This window comes from Sturnus vulgaris, chromosome 2 (genome assembly GCF_052056855.1).
Source record: "Sturnus vulgaris isolate bStuVul1 chromosome 2, bStuVul1.hap1, whole genome shotgun sequence".
NCBI classification, from domain to species: domain Eukaryota; kingdom Metazoa; phylum Chordata; class Aves; order Passeriformes; family Sturnidae; genus Sturnus; species Sturnus vulgaris.
This window is the reverse complement of record NC_142244.1, coordinates 41,087,102-41,106,864: the sequence shown is the minus strand read 5'-3', so window position 1 is coordinate 41,106,864 and position 19,763 is coordinate 41,087,102. Positions and strand designations below refer to the sequence as shown.

The 19,763-nt window shown below is 37.6% G+C and overlaps 1 protein-coding gene across 4 annotated transcripts in view; it reads left to right on the top strand.

Annotated features, from left to right (window-relative positions):
• Window positions 1-19,763, top strand: part of SLC36A4 (solute carrier family 36 member 4) — an 83,579-nt gene that overhangs the window by 7,867 nt on the left and 55,949 nt on the right. For all 4 annotated transcript variants that reach the window (XM_014877538.2, XM_088159371.1, XM_014877540.2 and 1 more), the window contains exons 3-8: window positions 439-529; window positions 1,536-1,624; window positions 2,881-2,976; window positions 4,154-4,238; window positions 12,043-12,270; window positions 12,964-13,062. In XM_014877538.2, coding sequence (XP_014733024.2) covers window positions 439-529; window positions 1,536-1,624; window positions 2,881-2,976; window positions 4,154-4,238; window positions 12,043-12,270; window positions 12,964-13,062 — 688 coding nt within the window. The remainder of the gene's footprint in view (window positions 1-438; window positions 530-1,535; window positions 1,625-2,880; window positions 2,977-4,153; window positions 4,239-12,042; window positions 12,271-12,963; window positions 13,063-19,763) is intronic.

The window sequence follows — 19,763 nt, the reverse complement described above, 5'->3', positions numbered from 1 at the left end:
TGTTTTGAAAATACAGGTAGAAAAGCTTGTAAATGTTTTGGGGTTTTCTTTTTCCCTTTGGATAAAGCTTTGGCTGACAGAATTGTGATTGGCAACTGATGATTGTTTTGAATGTTATAGTTTTTAAAATAACATTGATACAACTTGGTAATTTTGACTCTGAGGCAAATAACTATGAAATTGCTGAGAAATTAACATTTCACAAGCTGGAGTAAAGAACTGACGATCAGACTTGTGTGTTCTGTTTGAGGATGCTCACATGTAAGGATAAATAAAAGTATTATTTGAATGTGCTGCACTTATTTTAAAATAGGTGGACCACTGTAAATTGTAAGTTGAAACTTGAAATGTATCGCTTCATTATAGACAAAGGGTGAGGTTTTGGTTTTGCCCTCTACCCCATCTATGTGTACTTCTAATGTGACATTTTATCCCCAGGTTTATACAAACACTGACTCACCTCCTCAAGGGAAACATTGGAACTGGGCTTCTTGGTCTTCCGCTTGCAATAAAAAATGCTGGCATTGTGGTAAGAATTCTTTTTTCATAGACTAGAATAATCACCTAGAAAGATTTACAGATATATGTCCTGAAAAACTAAAATCTCAATACTTATTTGTCACTGCTGTCTTAATAGAGTTGTGTTGTTTCTTCTCTTTAATTTGAGGAAATCAGTACTGAAGATTAAGATTTTATTGTTTTAAAGAAATTTACTACTTCACCCTGAGGACTTCATTGCATGAGTTGCATTTTTGCTTAGCCAAAGTATTTTTCTGGTCCAAACAGAAAGTTTGTCAGAAAAAAAGAGATACTTTGATTTACTGAGACTCCTGTGATATCTCATGGGTATTGTTCCTGTGGGGTTGTGTTATCTTTTTACAGATTTCTCTAGAGACAGATTCTATATCTTAGGATGAAGCATCAGCTTGTTAAATCAATCTAGTGTTTCTGCAGAAACAGAGTATAGCCCAGATTGTTTATACCTGGTAGCAAACAGTGCATTTCCTAGAGCAGGATAAATTTAATCAAATGAAATTTTCACCTTACGACTAAATAATCCTGTAATTCCATAGTACAGGTTGTTCAATTTGAGAGTGTAAGTTCCATGTGTGTAAGGCAAGTTCTTTCTGTGAAAACTTCTCGTCAAGCTTCTATTGTGAAGCAAATTATTTAATTTTATAATTATCTGTAACTTTTTTTGCCACTTTCAGGTGGTTCAAACCACTGAATTGTGCAGTCTATGCAGTCTTCTTTCTTGACAAACTTTTTTGGCAAGTGGAGCAGTTAGAGGAGTGAAGTACTCCTTTGATACTTATGGCTTGATCACCCCTGAATAGCCTTCTCTTAAAGTAGTGAATTGAAACTGAGGGGTGACATGCAACATCAGCAGCAACACCCACCTGAGAGGGAAAATTTTTAAATTATTAATTTGTTTGCTACAGTGTGAAATTTTTTCATGTAAAGATTTTTCCCCAGCATATTTTCATGAAAATTTCTGTATCTCCCATGTTGTTCCATTTTTTTCCCCATACCAGGTTGGACCAATCAGCCTTGTGTTCATAGGATTTGTATCTGTTCACTGTATGCACATCTTGGTACGTTGCAGCCACTGTCTATGTCAGAGGTAAATGTGGAACTACTCATTCAGTTGCTGAGTTTAAGTATTTTTTTTTAATTCCTCTTTTCTGTTTGTGATTTTTGGACTACAAAATACTCTGGTGCTGTAGCAGTTTCTTCTGTCAGTTTAGAATCTTCTCAAATTCTTAGTGTGCTCCTAGTAATGATAGCTATGCTTTGTGCAACACAATGAAAAGCATATTTGTTCTCTGCTCATACACAAAATGAGGTTGGTTTGACTTGTGTTGCCCAGTGCCTTCTTCCCTGCTGGCAGATAATCAGGTCTTTCTCATGGCAGTTTTAATTGCTTATTTTTAGTCCTTCGTTATATTCATAGAGCTTCTGAGTCTTCATAGCTTTGAAAAATGTAAATAATTTATGAATACCCAGTTTATAAGTACTTTATAGGAGTAAAAGATAAACTAAGAAATGCTGTTAATGTCTTTCATGATTGTATGTGAACTCTGTCTGAATTGTGACAGCTTGATTCTTTGAAGTTGTAGTGCTAAAAGAATGTATTAAAATGATGCTATTGAGCAGATAAATATTAAATATTCCTCCAAATGAGACATGCAGTACTGCAGGGAAGCAGTTACTCAGATTTGACTGACAGAGTATTTTGATTAATAATGACTTTCATTAAACATTTTTATTGTACTGTCAAGTGTTACAGAGAAGCAGTGGGAGGGTCTCATGCTTCAAAGTGTAATGAACTTTTGAACTGAGTAGAATCACAAAACTATTCATGTCCCTATAGTTGGAAAATCTTATTTTATCAGATTAATATGATATCCTACTGTGAATAGACCCTGTCATTCCTGAATTTTTCCTTTGTAGTTTTGAATGGTCTTTAAAGTTGATGAGCAAAATAAGGTCATTGATTCAATTGTAATTAACTGCTTGTGTAACAGGAGTTGAATTCTGTTTAAGTTCTTTGTGACTTTTAGATTTGAGATTGATTTCTTTAGCTCATATAATAATAATATGATTTTGGAGTAGTTTATAAAAAAAACCCCTTGTTTTGTGAGAAACTCTTTTAATACTGTTGAACTGGGAGGAAGCAGCACTGTGTTTCACATGTTTGTAGGATGCTAAATAGCCCTTCCTGGGGTAAAGAAGCCCAAACCATACCTCTGAAATTCAGCAAGTGTTGCCACAGGTGACAACTTATTATAATCATAGAAGACTAACAGTATTTTCAGAGTAGGCTTCTAGGTCCTCATGGTTTCTGGTGACTGTTTTTTCTTCACTTTTTGATTTCAGGATGAAGAAGTCCTCCCTGGGATACAGTGATACAGTTAGCTGTGCAATGGAAGCGGGGCCCCTGACTGCACTTCAGAAACGAGCTTCTTGGGGCCGGTAAGTTTGAACTAGAATTTAGTTGAGTAAATTTATTTTTAAAAGTTAATGGCTACACTTGGAATGATCAGGAGATTTCCATTTTACTTGGTTTTTACCTTCCTTAAAAATGCTTTTATGCAGTGTTATTTCCTGCTGCCAGCTGATAGTGGTGAGATGGGAAGATGTCTGACTCTATTAGACATTTCAATTTTCTGTTCTACAGCAGCTCTGAAGAAAAATAATTCTGTTTAGTAATATAGGAAGAGATGTGTTATAACCAGAAATGCATTCTGTGTTGTCTAATGCAGTGAAGTAGTTTAAGTTTTCATTCTCTTTTCCCAACATTTCTGTGCGTTTCAGGTTGACACTGCAAATGTTAATTACTTTAATGTATGTATTCTAAGAGGAAACAAAGCAATTCCTTGGTTCCTACTTAAATGTAACATACAAATAATGGAGAAATATTTGCTATTTTTGCAATAATGGCATGAAGATACAAATGGCTTGTTGTGTCTGTTAAATATTTTGTCCTTTTGCAAAAAACACATTATTTTTTCTTTGCCATCTGTTGCTGTTTGTAGAGTTTGTGGTATGACTGCACAGTAATGAAATTGGGAATATGAAACAGATATGTTGTTCAGCATTAATTTAAAATGTTTTTTTGCCTCACTTGTGGAAGAATTTTTTATATTCCTGTTACTTTCAAGGATGCAGCATCTTGCTAGTGAGCTAGTGTTTTAAGATGTGTTGTGATGACTTCATAGGAATGGAGTAGAGCTCAATTAGAGGGAAAATTGGTTTGTTCTGATATATAATGACAATTTTCTATTGCACCGAAGAGTTATAAGCCTCAAATGACCAATTTGGTCTCCAGAGACTCTGTGCTGCAGCAAATCCATTTTCTGGGGCAGATCTCTGCTCTGTGCTTGACTGTAGCAGAGGTTCATTACAGTCTGTCTTCAGGCCACCGTTGTGTATGGCTTTTTTCAAAAACAGTCTGAGCCACAGTGTTCTTTCAATGATCACCCCCCTTTTTGACAGAGGAGGAACCTGCACTGCACTGCTTGTGAGATTAACGTGGCATTTGAGTCTAACTTTCTGACTACTCTAAAAAGGAGCAGTAATTGCAATTAGGTAGCAATGGGATAATTTTTTGGATCTTAAGTATAACGTATGTTTGTTTTTTCTTCCTCAGGTGTATTGTGGACTTTTTCCTAGTGATAACACAGCTGGGATTTTGTGGCGTTTATGTTGTGTTCTTGGCAGAAAATGTGAAACAAGTGAGTAATGCTGCCATATGGAAGCAGTTATGGGTTTAGATTCATTTTCCCTCACTTTTATTTCCTATAAAGCTTTTGGTTGAAAGGGGCAGTAGGCAAGGTGAGCTAAATTCAGATCTTGTGAAAGTGTATTTCCTTCTGACTTGTTTGTTGAGTTTAAAAATTAATTGTGGAAATGATGGAAAATAAGGCATAAAATGGTGTAGGAGCCAGTTGTCCCAGAATTTGTTTTTGCTAGGCTTTCTGCTGACTTCCTTTTTTTTCTCCCCAAACTCCTGGGCATATTTTATCCTTTTCATGTAACTGATTTTTTTTTGTTCTTGTTTAGTCCCTTCTATTCACAGAATCCACTGTATCTAAATGAATCCTGATTTTTGTTCCAAAAAATGCCTGACATTGACATTTCTACAGCTTCTTCAGTAGTCAGTTCCAATGCTTTCTTTATCTGTTAGACAGCTGCTTCTTTGTAGAAGCTTCAGATTTCTTACTGATATTGTAAGTTCTTTATTTCATCTTCTCGATATAAGTAATTTATTCTTTTCTATTTGTGGATACCTTTTACATTTTTGAATATTTTTATCCTGTCTCCCCTTTATCTAACAGAGGGGAGACATGATCTAATCTTAAAATTGTTTTTGATCTTCTGTGAATGCTTTGTGTTTGGTCACATCTCTTTCTTTCAGATTTTCTCCCTGAAGTTGCTTAAGTCAACTAAGCATTGCAGATGGATTGCCACAACCACAAATGCCTTTATGCAGTGCAAGTGACCCCAAACCTTTCAATGAAACCCAGCTACCCCTTTTCTTCCCTACGTCTATCACTGACTAAAGCAAACAAAACCATGTGTATCACTTTTGTGACAGCTGCTCCTGCTTTCATTCACCTGGCTTGTCCCTGTCTCTTGCTCTCCAGTCCTTCTAAGCACTTTCTCATAGAGAGATTCTGCTGATGGGGTCCTGGTGGGTGCTGGTCCTTCCTTGGGGCACACTTGGCAGTTGCAGTCAGCAGTCTATGTGTCTTGAGCACATGGTCCATGAAAGAGGAACAGCCAGCACAGGATGGATGCTCAAACACAGGCATGTTGAGCTTGTGGTGCTCTCTGTTCTGGAGGCAGTAAATTCCGTGGTAATTTTACAATTCCAGGACTCTACCAATGTGCTCTGCTGTGTTTTCTGCTCAGGAGACTATGGTTAGTTAGTTAGCTGTCATAAAGCTTAATGAGTGAATCTGGGCCTATATCCATACAAGCACTGGTGAGGCAGCACCTCGAGTTCTGTGTCCAGATCTGGGCCCCTCACTTCAAGAAAGACATGGAGATGCTGGAGTGAGTACAGAGAAGGACAGTGAAGCTGGGGAAGAAGAGTCTAGAGAGTAAGTCATATGAGGAATGCCCGAGGGATCTGGGAGTGTTAAACATAGAGAAAATGAGGCTCAGGAGTGACCTTATCACTTTCTGCAACTGCCCTTGCCAGGGCAGTAGCCAGATGGGGGTTGTTGTTTTCTCCCAGGCAGCCAATGACAGGATGAAAGGACATAGCCTGAAGTTGTGTCACCGAAAGTTCAGATTGGGCATCAGGAAAGATTTCTTCACTGAAAGGGTTGTTAAGCATTGGAGTAGACTACACAGGGAGGAGGTCACTATTCCTGAAGGTGTTCAGGAAACAAGTGGATGTGGCACACAGTATTCATAAGAAGTTTCCAAATTTAAGAAGTGTTTAAAAAGTCTTCCAAGTACTATGGATGAAGATATGTCACAATGAGACAAATTGGTGTATTTGGAAGCTGGGTACTCTGTAATTTGTATATTGTGAGGGGAAAAAAAAATATCTCAGCCTTTAAAACTACACTCCTGTCTGTCTCTAAAGCTAGCCTTTCTGGCTAGCTTCTGGCCTTCTGAAATCAGATGTTTAATGCATGCTTTGTAATGTAAGTTTAATTTAAAGTCTTAAAATACTTAAAATACTTACCTGATCAACTGGTTATGTTTGTGCTGTGGTCTTAGGCAAAAGATGAGACTGAATACTTGCTGACCTTGACTTTTGTAGATTTGATTTAAAAAAAAAACCAAACCCTAAAATGTTTTTCAGGAAACTTTTTGCTGTCTTGAGGAAGAATCAGAAGCTCTTACAGGAAGTCAACTGCTGCAAAAGCAGTAGCTGCAGACACCTGTAACATGGACCCTATGGATGGGTGGATTAAAGTCATTAGCAATTCAGAAGTTCCACTTCCAAATGTACTTGATTTGGACTGCCTTTTGCTTGCTCTTATGTGAGGGAGAAGTCTCGTTTTTTCCTGGCAACTTTCTATTGCAGAAATCATTCCCATAGAGGGCACCAAAGAACAAAAATTTGTGCAGCCTAAATCTGATGAATTGGGGTAGTGAAAGGACGGGGAAGGTGGACAGAGGGAGTGGGGGGGGTGGGAAGGGGAGAACTATGTTAATGGGAAAACAGTAAAAATATTACCAATGGCACACCTTGGCCAATACATCTGCATTATAATCTGTACTTTGCTGATCATATTTGCATGTTGGTGTGTGCATATTCCACTATCAAAACTGGTGGAAACTAACGCTGAGATTTTTCTGCATTACATTAGCGTTTCCCATACCCTGTGCTACAAGATCCTGTTTTCAGTTATATTGAATAGCAAGTCAAGCTTTTCCTAAGGAATATTTTCCAGGAGCACCAAAGAAACTTAGACTGGTGACAAAAGTTCTGATTAACTCTGTCAGGATGTAATAAGAGGCTTAATGGTGAAAGTGTTTCAGACTGGAGAAGAACAGTAAAGCTTGAACAAAAATCTTGAAGGCTGACTGCAGCAAGGCTAGGGAAGGAACACACAGGGATAGGAAAAAGGGCCTGTGCTCAAAAGAACATGGTGCCCTTTCATGCCATAGTTGCTTTGCATTTCCTGCTTGGACAGCAGAAGACCCTGTGTCAGGACTTGGCATTTCATAGAGTCACGGAATTGTGAAGATTGGTTTTGCAAAGATTTTTATCAAGATCAACAAATACTGCCACGTTCATCATGTACCTAAGTGCTGCATCCACACATTTCTTGAGCACTTAAAAGGGTGATGATTCCAGACTTTCCTGGACAACTTCTTCCAATGCCTGACCACCCTTTTTAGTGAAGGGAAATTTATTTAGTGAAGGGAAAGTTTCTCATGAATATTTGCTGAGTTCTCTGGACAAGCGTCCTCTTTCATTGTTTGCTGGTAAAGCTAAGAAAGGAAAACACTTTCTTGCTTTTTGTGAGCATCTTTAGGACCTTGAAGATGACCCATTAGCAGCATACTGTGTAGTGGAATTCTGATTATTCTTCCCTGCTTTTAGGGAAAACCTTGCAAAACTTTGGAAACTGTGCTTAGTCATAAAACTGGATGTGCTAAAAATGTTGCAAAGTACCATATTAAGTCGTAATGAAGTGCCAGAACTAAATGAACTGTGAAACATTTATTTGGCCTGTTCATGCAAAATTACATGGTTATAATATAGTCTTCATCTTTATGGTAACATACTGATTTTGTCCCAGATCTGGCCTCGTGTATTGCACTGGCTGTTGCTCTGAGCTGAGTAAGGAAGAAATTAATCCTGAGTTCAAGGACTGCTGTTTCGAGCTCATTAGGTGTTAAAAAGTCCATAAAATTGCATGACAGAAAGAGTATGGTTTGGGATACAGGCAAGGAAACAGTGGTCTCTGTTGAAGAGACTAAGGAAATGGAATTATTTCTTGCTTCTGAGATAGTTGCTATAAGAAGGAGGTGTGTTCATTGGTTCAATGGAATTTTTTGCAACCTTTAATTGTGCATTAGTTTTCTGATTGGAGAAGGGACTTGATCTCTAGATTTGCATAAATATTGGATCTTCCTGGATTCAGCTGAACCTGGTGAATGCTATGCTTGGGCTGTGTAAATGAGTGAAAAAAAACTGTTTCAGACATCTCATCAGCAAGGTGAATTAATGCTTTAGTAGCTGAAGTAACTCCTGATGAAATCTTGTGTCTGAGGGGATCACTGTGCTTAGTGACTTCAGTGTCTGTGTGCTTCCTTTCTTTCTCATGTCAGATCATGTTGCTTTGCTCAGGACACAGACAATTATAGAGAGTGTTGGCTGTTCTTGGCTCAGCATGACTGCCATATGCAGTAATGCACTAGCAGAGAGCAGCAGGAGATTGAAAGTGATTGTTCTCCAGAATAAGAATCTGAGGTAATATTAATTCTAATATTTAGGAGACTAGGTTAGATAGAAAGTGCGTCATAGTCCATCCTAACACAACCAGCAGTAGATTTGCACGGAACTAAACAGCACATGAAAATGTTTGAAAACCCAGATTCTTCCTGCTGTTTTGTATTTTGGTACTTTTGGAACAGTTTTAAAGTGTTGTCTGATCAGTTTTTAAAAGCAAAATTTAGGAAAACACTTTCAAAGTCATGGTGATGTTAGCCTTCACCTGAAAAAGCCAGTATAATCTCATCTTCATTAGAGTTTTCCTTTGCTACTCTGCTGTCAGATCTCCCACAGCCAATTGTTCCATTTTAAGAAGGAGATTAGTGATCCTTTCTATAATTTTTGTGTTTTACTTTCTGACTCAGCTTTCTTCTACCTGTCAGTAACTTATGCCTGTTTGTTTAGTTCTCCCACAAAATTAACCCTTGCTGGATCTTATCTGGTGTGCCTCTTCTGAGTTAATGTATAGGATCCCTATTTTGTCACATCTCAAAATCCTCTCAAAATCCATCCATATTTTCTCTGGCCTTACCTAAGCCCGTAAGTGGTACTGCTCTGATTAGTGTTGTTAAACCTGCTCTCTTGATACAAAGTTGATTTAAAGGTATATATGTCTACAAAAGGGAATAAACTGTGTCCTCCTGTGCATTTTTATCAGCATAACTGTGGCCATGAGTCTGAATTTGCACACGATGAGAAAGCACGAGGTGCTACTTTGAATATGGCAAGTTTTTTCATGCTGTCTCTGACAATATCAGTGTATCCAAGTGAGGTTTTTATGGGATGGATGGACAACTAGCTGGGGGGAAAAAAAAAACTGTTTGTATGATCAGATTCAGAGGGTAGTGGTCATGATCAAGAGACAGCAACGTGCCCTGAAAGCAAGAGCATCGTGGGTTGTACTTGTTCTTGTGAACAGAAGAATTGCTGGTAGATGAAGGGAAGTGATTGTCATCCTTTACTTCCCATTTCTTAGACCATATCTAGCATACTCAGCTGAATTTTGAAATCCTCAATACTGGAATGTCATTGACAGACTGAAGTGAGTTTAGGAGAGCCTACTGAAATGATGGGGGCTGAAGCACTTGTCCTGTGAGGGCTGGGGAAGTTGGGCTTGTTCCTCTCGGAGAAGTGGCTTTTGGAGGACTTAGAAGCAGCAAGGATTACAGAGGGTTTGTCTAGAAAATGAAGTCACGTTCTGTACTTGGTGAGGACAAGAGAAAGTTGTCAAAAAACTTATAAGAGGTAGGTGCCGTTTCTATCTCAGACTAAATTCAACTGTGACTGCAAATCTGTTTAATGCAGAATAGTAATCTGTAATACTGTAGCAGATAATTATAAAGGCTATTTTGTATGACCACACCTACCTAACACAATGTGGAGATATGATGTCATCACACCCATCATCATGGTAACTGATCACAGTAGGCCAAAATTTGAATAGAATATTACAGAGTATTGTACATTGCATTTTCCAACTGCATTAGCCGGTAAACTCCCGTTGAATGTCTAGTTGGAATTTGGTGGTGGTAATAGGGAAAAAAATATTTCTGACTTCAGGCACTTTCTAATGCGGTTTATGTGTACTAAGGGAATGCCTCTGTGTTTAAGAGAAGACTGAAGTGTTTGAATGTTTGAACTTATTTGAGTAAAAGCTGGTTTATACTGTGGTATTACAAAAATATATTTTAGAACCTGAACTGTATCTTGCCTGCTAGTCGTTTGTTCGGTTTGGGTTTTTTAAGGAATAAATGTTTTATTTATTTTTTTCCAATAGCTCATCAGGCTACAGATATTTGTATATATTGAAGACATGCTGGGCTAAATATTTATTGTAGCAGAGAGTTTATGTGCTGAAATCACTTTGTGATTCTTAGAAGCTCTTTTACATGTCCTTGTGTGCAGAGCAGCTCTGGCTACCTGCAAATGTATGCAAACAGGTAAACACACAGGACCTGTTAAAGTGAAAGGCCTAAAGTACTTGTTCTTTATTTTTGTTTTAAGTGTGGTGGGAAAGCAGGAAACTTCCACAGAGAGCTCTACTTCATGTGGCATTAGGGAAGTGATTTGGTTAAGTGTTTGACTTACTGCTTGGCAAAGTCGAGTTACTGTAGCTGTGTGAATTCGATTCTAAATGTAATTAGAACTTCTTCGTAGCTTTCTAAAAATGCTATCTGAATGAAAACTAGCAGATGTTAAATGTCTTGCAAGTGACACTTTAGATTCTTGCACAGTAGAAACCATCAGTGTTTCCATAATGACCAATGATGTTTTCATATCAAGTGAGATTTCTGGAAAACGTGTGGTTGCAGAATTGTATCGTTTTAGTTTTTTGGTTTTTTTCATTGTGGCAAAAAAAAAGTACAGTGGTTTTGGTTACAGACAGAATAGTTTAAAGTTAATTCTCTCTTCCTGAATTTGTGGATTGTTTGAAAAAAATGGAAATCGAGCAAGTTATTTCCGTTATATATATCAGCTTAGCCTTAGCATTTTTGTTTGTCTCTGTGCTATAAGGAATTTTTTTTTCACTGTCTAGGTATCTTTTTGTAGCCATCAAGTCAAAGGTTTTATGCAGCATGAGCAGATTAAGTACAGTCGTATGCTAATTGTTAAGATGGTGAATGCAATGGTAGAGAAGGAAAGGATACCTAAGGGAAACAGCATGATGAGATTTAAAACAAATTTAACTGTTCTCATTTTGCTGCAAGCAGAATAACCACCAGCTCTGGATGTTTTGATTGTCGTGTGCACACAGCACAGATGGCTGTGTACATTTCCACGAAACAAATTTTTGGCAGTTGCAGCCACACTAACTTTTTCCCAAAAGCAGCAGTGAGAGTCGTGAATAGTCCCAACTGAATCTTCTGATTTGCACTACAGGCAACTATTGTAATGTTATGTACAAAAAAAACCTGCTAATGCACTTTTACATTGTGTACTACTTTTAATTTATAGACAATAATTTGTATCAGTTTATCAGATACAGGACTCTCAATTCTGTTGGAGCTCATGGTTTTTAAAGTAGAGTTAATGTTCTTTAATAAAAAAGTGAAGAGTGAAAAAAATTCGTTTGAGTTAAATGAAAGACAGGGATGTTCATATTCTAACATGATTTTGTATGTATGCTGCTATGATGTGCGTGGTGAAGGCATAAGGTTGTGAGGCACTGAACTCAGGTGCTATAGCATTTTATCACCTAACCCTCTTACTCTCCCTAGGAAAATTCAAACTTAAGATTTAGGCCCAGATCTGTCTGGCTTGCTTCCAGTTTACCAAACCCTCTGTTTCTGAAAGGACTCTTATCCAAACTGCATGTGTGAATTTCCTCTTCAGTCAGTGGTGGGATAATGATGCTTTGAAGCCCTGATTTCATAATTTGCCTTAAGAACGAAACTTGCTAGAAGAGCCCTGTCTTACCCTCTGCACTGAGAGCACACGTACAGGGATCTCAGAATTCCTGTCACTCACCAGGTGAAGCAGAGAGACAAACTTCCCTATAGGAGAACAACAATGTGACCATATACTCACTGCTACCACTGTTTAACATGTTGGTTTTGTTTGTTTTAATAAAGGTCCATGAGGGATTCTTGGAAAGTAAGATTGCTCCTATGAACATTAGTGCTACTAGCAGCTCTTCTGAGAAAAGGAATACTGATTTACGAATATACATGCTGTGCTTCCTGCCATTCCTGGTCCTCCTGGTCTTCATTCGTGACCTTAAGAGTCTGTCCTTGCTTTCATTGCTTGCCAATCTGTCCATGGCTGTCAGCCTGGTGATTATTTACCAGTATATTGTTAGAGTGAGTATAAAAAAGTTTATTATCTGTTCTTTTCAGTGTAGCAAGTTATATTTGTTGAATATGGCATTTGGTTTCTGATAGATATATATTGACTGACAGTTTCTGAAAGGCAGCATTATCTTATATTTGAGGCATCTTAATTTAAGATAATAAAAATATATATTTTGATGAGCGGGAAGTGGAGCATGGGGAGAAACCCAATTTTTTGTAACTTCTCCTGCTTCCTTGCCCAGCCTGTATCTCTCATTGGCTAAGATAGTAATTAATCATTCTGGAGAACTTTGGCTTGTATTAAAGAGATGTTCTTTTAGTGTCCTTTATGGTTATGAGGAATATCTGTGCAGTATGAAAGCAAGTTAGAAAGAGCAGTACGCTAAGAAGTTTGCAGAAGATAAGACTTGAGATGGGCACTTTCCCTTCTGCTTTAATTGATGCTCTCTTATACACACCAATGTGATACTTTAAATGTGAAAATTTCTAGTGACAGTGATAGAACCTAGAATAAATGCATCTGCAAGTTTCTTTGTGGGAAGGTGACTATGAATGTGTATAAAGGACTAAGTTTGGGAGGAAAACTAGGGATTGTAAATAGCAATGTATACACCACTGTCAACATGTACTAGGTTTTCTTTTGTGTAACATAATCAAAATTGTAGGAAGAGCTAATGCACTGTTTTGCTTTGTTTTCTTCAGGATCTAGCAGATCCTCGAAAACTGCCTCCTGTGGCTGGCTGGAAGAAATACCCACTGTTTTTTGGGACTGCAGTATTTGCTTTTGAAGGAATCGGTGTGGTAAGTGCTTTTTACTGACTCTTCAAAATCACTGGTTCTGTGCTGGGGATACAGGCAGTTTTACTTCTGTTGTTATTTTGCTGGTTTTGTTGAAGCACTAATCTCCTGTGTTGGTATGAAAAGGATTAATTTGTCTGGTCAAAAAAGGTGAAAGTTGTGGACACAACATCCCCATCGCTTGGATGCTTAACCCTGTCCCAAATTGCAAAAATGCCTTTAGTCCCAAATAGTTAGTGTCAGGAAAATCCACAAACTCCTGAGGTTTATGTCCAAAAAGGAGACAGAGGAGTCTTGCAACTTTATTTAGATAAAGGGAGAGAGTCCTGGGGCTCTCACACATGTGCAGTGTTTTCTCTCTTGAGGTTTCAGAGGGCACAGCCTCCTTTTATCCCAAACTCCCGGCTGCACGTTGACTTCTTCCTTTTCCCATTGGCTGAGGTACCAGGAAAGTACAGCCTTCCCAAACTCCTTACCACATATTCCCCCCTTGAATCTACAATTTTACCCCAAAGTTCAGAAGTTCAGGCTTGTGCAGACCCACTCGGTTGTTCCAGGAGCCGAGCTGTCTGGGCTTTGCAACGAACCTGCTGCCCAAAGTCAGTAGAGACATGAATACCCGTTTCAAAGATGTTAACACCCATCCCTTCACCCATCAAATTATTTGCAAAGGCATTAGCTTTCCTCTTATTAGTTAGCCACTTTTGATCCACATGATATATTTAAAAAAGTAGCTAAAGAAACTTCTGGGAATGGTAGGTCATAAATTGCTGGGAAATTACTGTATATACTTTATCTGTTATATATTTACATACTTAAGCAAGTGTTATGCTTAAAGTGTATGCTTAAAATGAAAAAATCCAACCAACTCCTCCTTCTGTCCCTGCCCCATCTCCTAAAAAAACCCTGACCAAACCCAAACTAAAACAACTCCAAAGCAGCATTCAATTAATCTGAAATTATTGTCTGTCACTCATATAACACAGAAGATTTTCAAGTCTGTTTTCTTTTTTGGATTTGTCAACTCTGACTTAAACCAGATGATTTTACCTTGGTGCTGTGTTATCAGTGGCAGAAGAGCTGAATAGGAAAACTTATGTTACAAAAGTGTGTTTTCCAAGTATTTTCCACTGTTTCTCCCAGGATTCAGAAGTTTAGCTACCATATATCTGAGTGTATCTGAACATCTTTCCTTTTGTCATCTGGAAGTTTCATTATAGTAAATCAGCTGTTTGTCTGAGATTATTTGGTGCCTACAGGTCTTGGGCAAAAAAACCTCCCCAGACTCAGAGAATCAGATTGGACTACACTAAGCTTGTTACTTTTTGGTTACGTAGTCTGCCTTGGACAGACTGCATTTGCTGTGTGTGTCATGCACTGTAGATCTGATGCATGTCCCAGTTGTATCAGTTTTGCTCATGTACTGCATAGCACACAGGTATTTGTAGCCAGGGAATCCCAACTGAGAGTCCTACAAGACTTGGGAAGGTGGTGAGGGCTTATCATTTGGTAGCAGTAGTTTATTCAATTATAGGTAGGGAATTGGTTTATGGTAATTATCTTCTGGCATGTTAGATCTCAAATTAGACAGCTCCTTAAATTTGCATCAGTAGTAGTAGCAGCATTGATTGCTGATGTAAACGTTTTAAAGAACTGCCCAGAACATTTGCTTGTTTGACGCCCTGGTTGTTAGTAAGGACATCTTTAAGAACTCCAAATTTTTTTCTCTCTTTTATTCAAGACCTTAATAATGTAGGATTTATTCTATTTGTACCTTTAAAATGTAAAAATATTGCTTTATATTATTAGATATTAGTGTTATATAGGTATTGCATGTATTTCTGCATAGGCTGTCTCTATTTTTTACTTGGTTGTAATTTACTCCCTCTTCAAAGCAAATGGAAAGTATGGTTAAGTTTTCACCTTGTTATTAGTATTTACAAACTAATTCAATGTTTATATTTACTATGGTTCAATACACTTTGTGTATGTGCTTACATTACACAAAACCATTAATATAACATGGCTACCTTTACAAACTGAAATGAAAGTGAAAATCTATACCTTAATGTCTGTTCTTTACATGCAGAATGATATTAAGATGTCCCTGCCTCTCAGGGATTTTTTGGACGTGTAGAATGTTTGCTGTGCATGCTTATGCTGTATTTGCATGCACAATAGAGAAGATTTGAAGAAAATATTATTTAATATATTTGAATAATCAGAATTAAATAAAGTTGTTGAAGTATAAAATAGAAAAAAGGTAAGTGAAGCAAAGCAAGACAAGACATTTCCTCTTTACATAATTCTTATTTCATATAATTCTTGGAGAATGATTAATTGATAACGAATTATTACAGCTGTGGAAGTTACCATCATAAACCTGTTGTGTAGCTGGGGTCTGGTACCTTGTTACTCCTGTCTTACTGTTGTTCCTATATCCATGTGGTTGAGTTGCTCTGGTAAGGAAAAAAAAAAGTCCATTTAATTAGATTGGCTGTTTAGTCTACTCTGTCTGACTGCAGGCACTTAAAATGGATTTATGTAATCTTGGTCTTGTTTTTAGAGACTTGATTTTAGATTCTGTTCTGGAATGTCTTGCAAATATCTCGTATTACTGTGAAGCTGTCTGAACATGGCATTATAAACAGAAGCCTTAAGGTCTTAATTCTCAGAAAAGTTGATTTTAATTGCTTAATTTTATACAATAGGTTGGCCTGAAACAGTTATGAGGTCTCATTTTTCCTGTTCCTTGAATCTGAATGTCTGTTAGGCCATTTCTCATCTTGAGAGCTGCCAGGTTACTGGGTGTTACGAAAAAGGACAATGAAATTCTGAGGTTTTGGGCTGGTGCAATCATCTTAAGCAGAACCTGACAAGAGAGGAAAACTGCTCTCAGTGTGTTTATTTGGGTTTTTTTTCATCCCATTGTTCCAGAATGCATATATTAATTTTTTTCTTTTGGTTTAGCACTTATCATCACTTAAAATATGACTGTAGGTCATTAGTAACTGATACAAATTAGTGACGCTGATAAAACAGAGGACCTGCTCACTAAATGGAACGTGTTTCAGAGAGCTGCAATGATTCAGCAGATTCCACTAGAATTTTCTTCTTGATCTTGAGAAACCGTGTTTGTCTTATAGACAGATGATGAGTGTATGAACACGGGTTTTGGTTAAAATCTGTCGCTAGCTTTGGACTGATTAGCTGTCATAGTGTTACAAGAAAATTAGCAGTATGGAATTTGGAATATTGTTGCTGTGGCTATAGTCGATCCCTAAACAAATAGACTTGAAGAACCTCAATTTTACAGACTTGAGTCTGTAATAACTCAATGGTGGACTGTTTGTAATTGAAATACAGGATCTCAAAGAAACCAAAGTAGTGCCTAGAAAGTCTTAGGTAATACTAAGAGCTAGTTTAAACATTTCATCAGCCAATGTTACAAAACTATTTTGAGATATTTTTCATGAAAATAAAAACTATTAATATGTTGAATTGATGATATTAATGTGATGAATTGAGCTGTTCATATCTGCCTGTGAGATCAGTCTAGACTCTTATTTGATGGCAGGTTTGAACAATTTTGTCATTTTGCTTTTGTCGTTTGTGCAGGCAAGTTGGTTTTTTGTTGTTTCAAAATGTTAATTCATTAATCCTTCTGAGTGATGCTTGTAACAGGAAGAAGTGTTGCAGTCAATTGCTTGTACTATTCATTTAGTTGCTGCCTCTTAAAGATGTCTGTAAAAACGAGGTTACTGCAGATTGGTCTAAGGTTGCTGCTGCAAGTGGTGGCTGTCTTGGCAGCTGGATGGGGATCATTACTGTGTGGGAACAGGAGAAGTTGGCAGCAGGGGCACCCTGTGACCCCTGGGCAAACAGCAGCTGAGAGCTCAGTGCTGCCAGTCTCATGGTTACCATTCATAGTGTTGAGAATTGCTTTGGGATTTCAGCACTTGTAAGTTTAGATCTTAAGATCGTCGGGGTGACCTTGTGAAAATCCTACTGACTAGTGACATCAGTTTAGTTTGTGGAACAGCAGTGGCAACAGAAATGCAATACTCTTAAGTGGATGCAACAAACCATATAAGATACTTGGTTTTGTTTAAACTTTCAAGTGAAGATTTCGGTTCAGCAGGCAGAATGTTGATTTGGAAGTGGAGAAAATATATATGCAGCCCTCAGTGAACCTTGTTAAATGCAGGACTGTGCTGGGGCTGGGACATTCTGCAGCTGCTGCTTTCCCTCTGGAGTTTGGTTCTCTCTGGCTGTGTGTTTCCTGTGCCAGATGATGCTGCCTGGCACATCACAGGGCTGGTGTTCAGGCCACAGAACAGGAGAGAGTACCAATTCTACTTCTTGAATGCAGGAGCTGTGGGTGATGTAGTAGAATGAAGGTGTCTTTCACAGAACACGTAACATTGTTTTGTAAGAACCATGTTTGAGTGCCTCTTTCATGTTCCAAAGGTGAATAGGCCTGGTTTAAAAGTTAATGGGAGATTTTATTACTGAATTAAAAGTAACTTCAGACTAAGTTTGCCCGAAAATGAAGTTAAGAGTCTTGAACGTCCTTTTTAGAAGGATGTAAACCAACGCCTTCAAGGCTTGGCTCTGTCTGTAGCATTGCCATGTGCAGGTAATAGCTTTGCATAATCTTGTGCTTATGTAATACCAGCTACACTTAATGAATATTTTACATCAAAAGTCTATTCTAGATTAAAAAAAAAAATCCAAATGTGGAAGTAATATTTTATAATAAGCTTCAGGAGGAAGAAGAATAACATTTAAACAAGTATAATTTTCCTTCTCCATTACATATAAATATGCAAGTTAACTACAGTTTTTACAATTGAGTATGATTTTTTTTCCCTCCTGTTGAGTGCTGCAGACAGATTAGCTTAGTGAAGAGAAAAACATTACTTTCCAACATTAATTTCAGGTTTGGAAAATAAGACTTCTTATATTTTGGCCTATTACTTGAAGATGTCTATTCAAACTGCTTTTGAACTTGGATATCACAGCTTTGCAGCTGAAGATAGGGTGGTGTTTGTATACCAGAAGACAGGGCCTGGAATCACATTAGGCAGCAGCTAACCAATTCCAGAAGATTTAAAAACAGAAAACTAAGTGGATTATAATTTTAAAATGTCATTATCTGGATTTTGAAAGTAATGCAGATGAGCTTGTTAGGCCTGTGGCTTTGAGATAAAAGCCTCTCGTTGTCAAAAACTCTTTTGACAGATTAGTATTGTCCTTAAAAAAAAACAAAAAAAGAAACCCAATGGCATGCGTCCCTTGTCCTTAAGACCAGACTGTATTTGCCAGAAGCAGACATTTAACAGGTAACATGACGTCATCTAAATCTACTTGTGGCATCACCTCTTTAGACCAAGGTACATCAATTCTATTGGTGCTCTTTTGAGATGATGCAAAGGCCTGTATCCTCAAAATATGAGATGTGGGAGTTCTCTGAGGATGTTTTTGTAATTGGACAAGCAGATGTAAGTGACTGGATTTGATGACTGTGGAGATGACCTAGTACATGGTAAATGTGGACTTTAGATGTGTCAGCAAGAAGTTGTAGCTACTGTGCAACATCAGGAAACGATTATGAGCAAATGTGTTAGAGAATGTTGTTAGATACAGCAGATAAAAAGATGTATCAGAAAATGTAAAAATACACATCTGCCCAATTCGGATGAATGTTGATATAGTATCAGACAACTTGGTATCACCTCTTTATCAAGGTAAATATTCCTTATCAGTAGTCTGCACTTCCTGAGAATGGAGAAACTGGCTTTCACCCTGGAGAATGATTTGTTTGTACATATTGTACTTTTATTACTTCTTATTTTAAAGTCAATTCTTAATAAAACAAACAAAAGGCCCCCTGTATAACTTTGCTTCAGGCAGCATCCCACACACATGCTTGCAACATTCAAATGTTTCTTTTTCCTTAGAAAACCTAAGATACACATGCATCTACACCATCGCAGAACAAAGGCATTTTAAGTTTACTGCTTATTTGCCTGAAACTTTTCTTAATCATTATGTGGTTGGTGACTTTGGAGAAAGGCTCTGCCTTGCCCAGCTTATGGCAGGTGGGTTTTGGGGTCTGAGACACAGCTTCAGTGAGTTACAGAAGCTAATTTTCCTTTTACACGTGACCCTGTCTTAGATGGAAGACTTGTCTGCCTTAGTTATGCATGCAGTAGAGGCAGAGTGATGTACTTATGCTGATATTACATATAATTAAGAAGCATAGTTAAATAATTCCAGGCAGGAATATTTATTTTGCTTTTTTGGAGCCAGACTTTTTGTTCCCCTGGCCTGTCATTCTGTAAGACTTCTAAACTGCAGCTTTTTTAAACTTTGTTGTGATGGTTGGATAAGATTTCCTTTCTATTATGTTCTGAGTGAGGACTTACCTGCAGTGTATGGAATTATCTAAGTAGTATTTAAATGTAAGGCTTCATGATGTGACAAAGGTTTTGAATATAACCCTGAAGATGCAGAAATGTTAATAACTTTTCCTGGAGGGAGCAGCTAGCTAGAATAAATACTTGTATCCTTGGTTTTAGACTTTCATGTCTGTCATTTAATCAGCAGCATCTTAACATTACCATCTATAATAGGATCTGTGCAGGGTTTTTATTGATGAAGGTAGCATTGCAGTGTTTTGCATGTGTTTGTGTCTATAT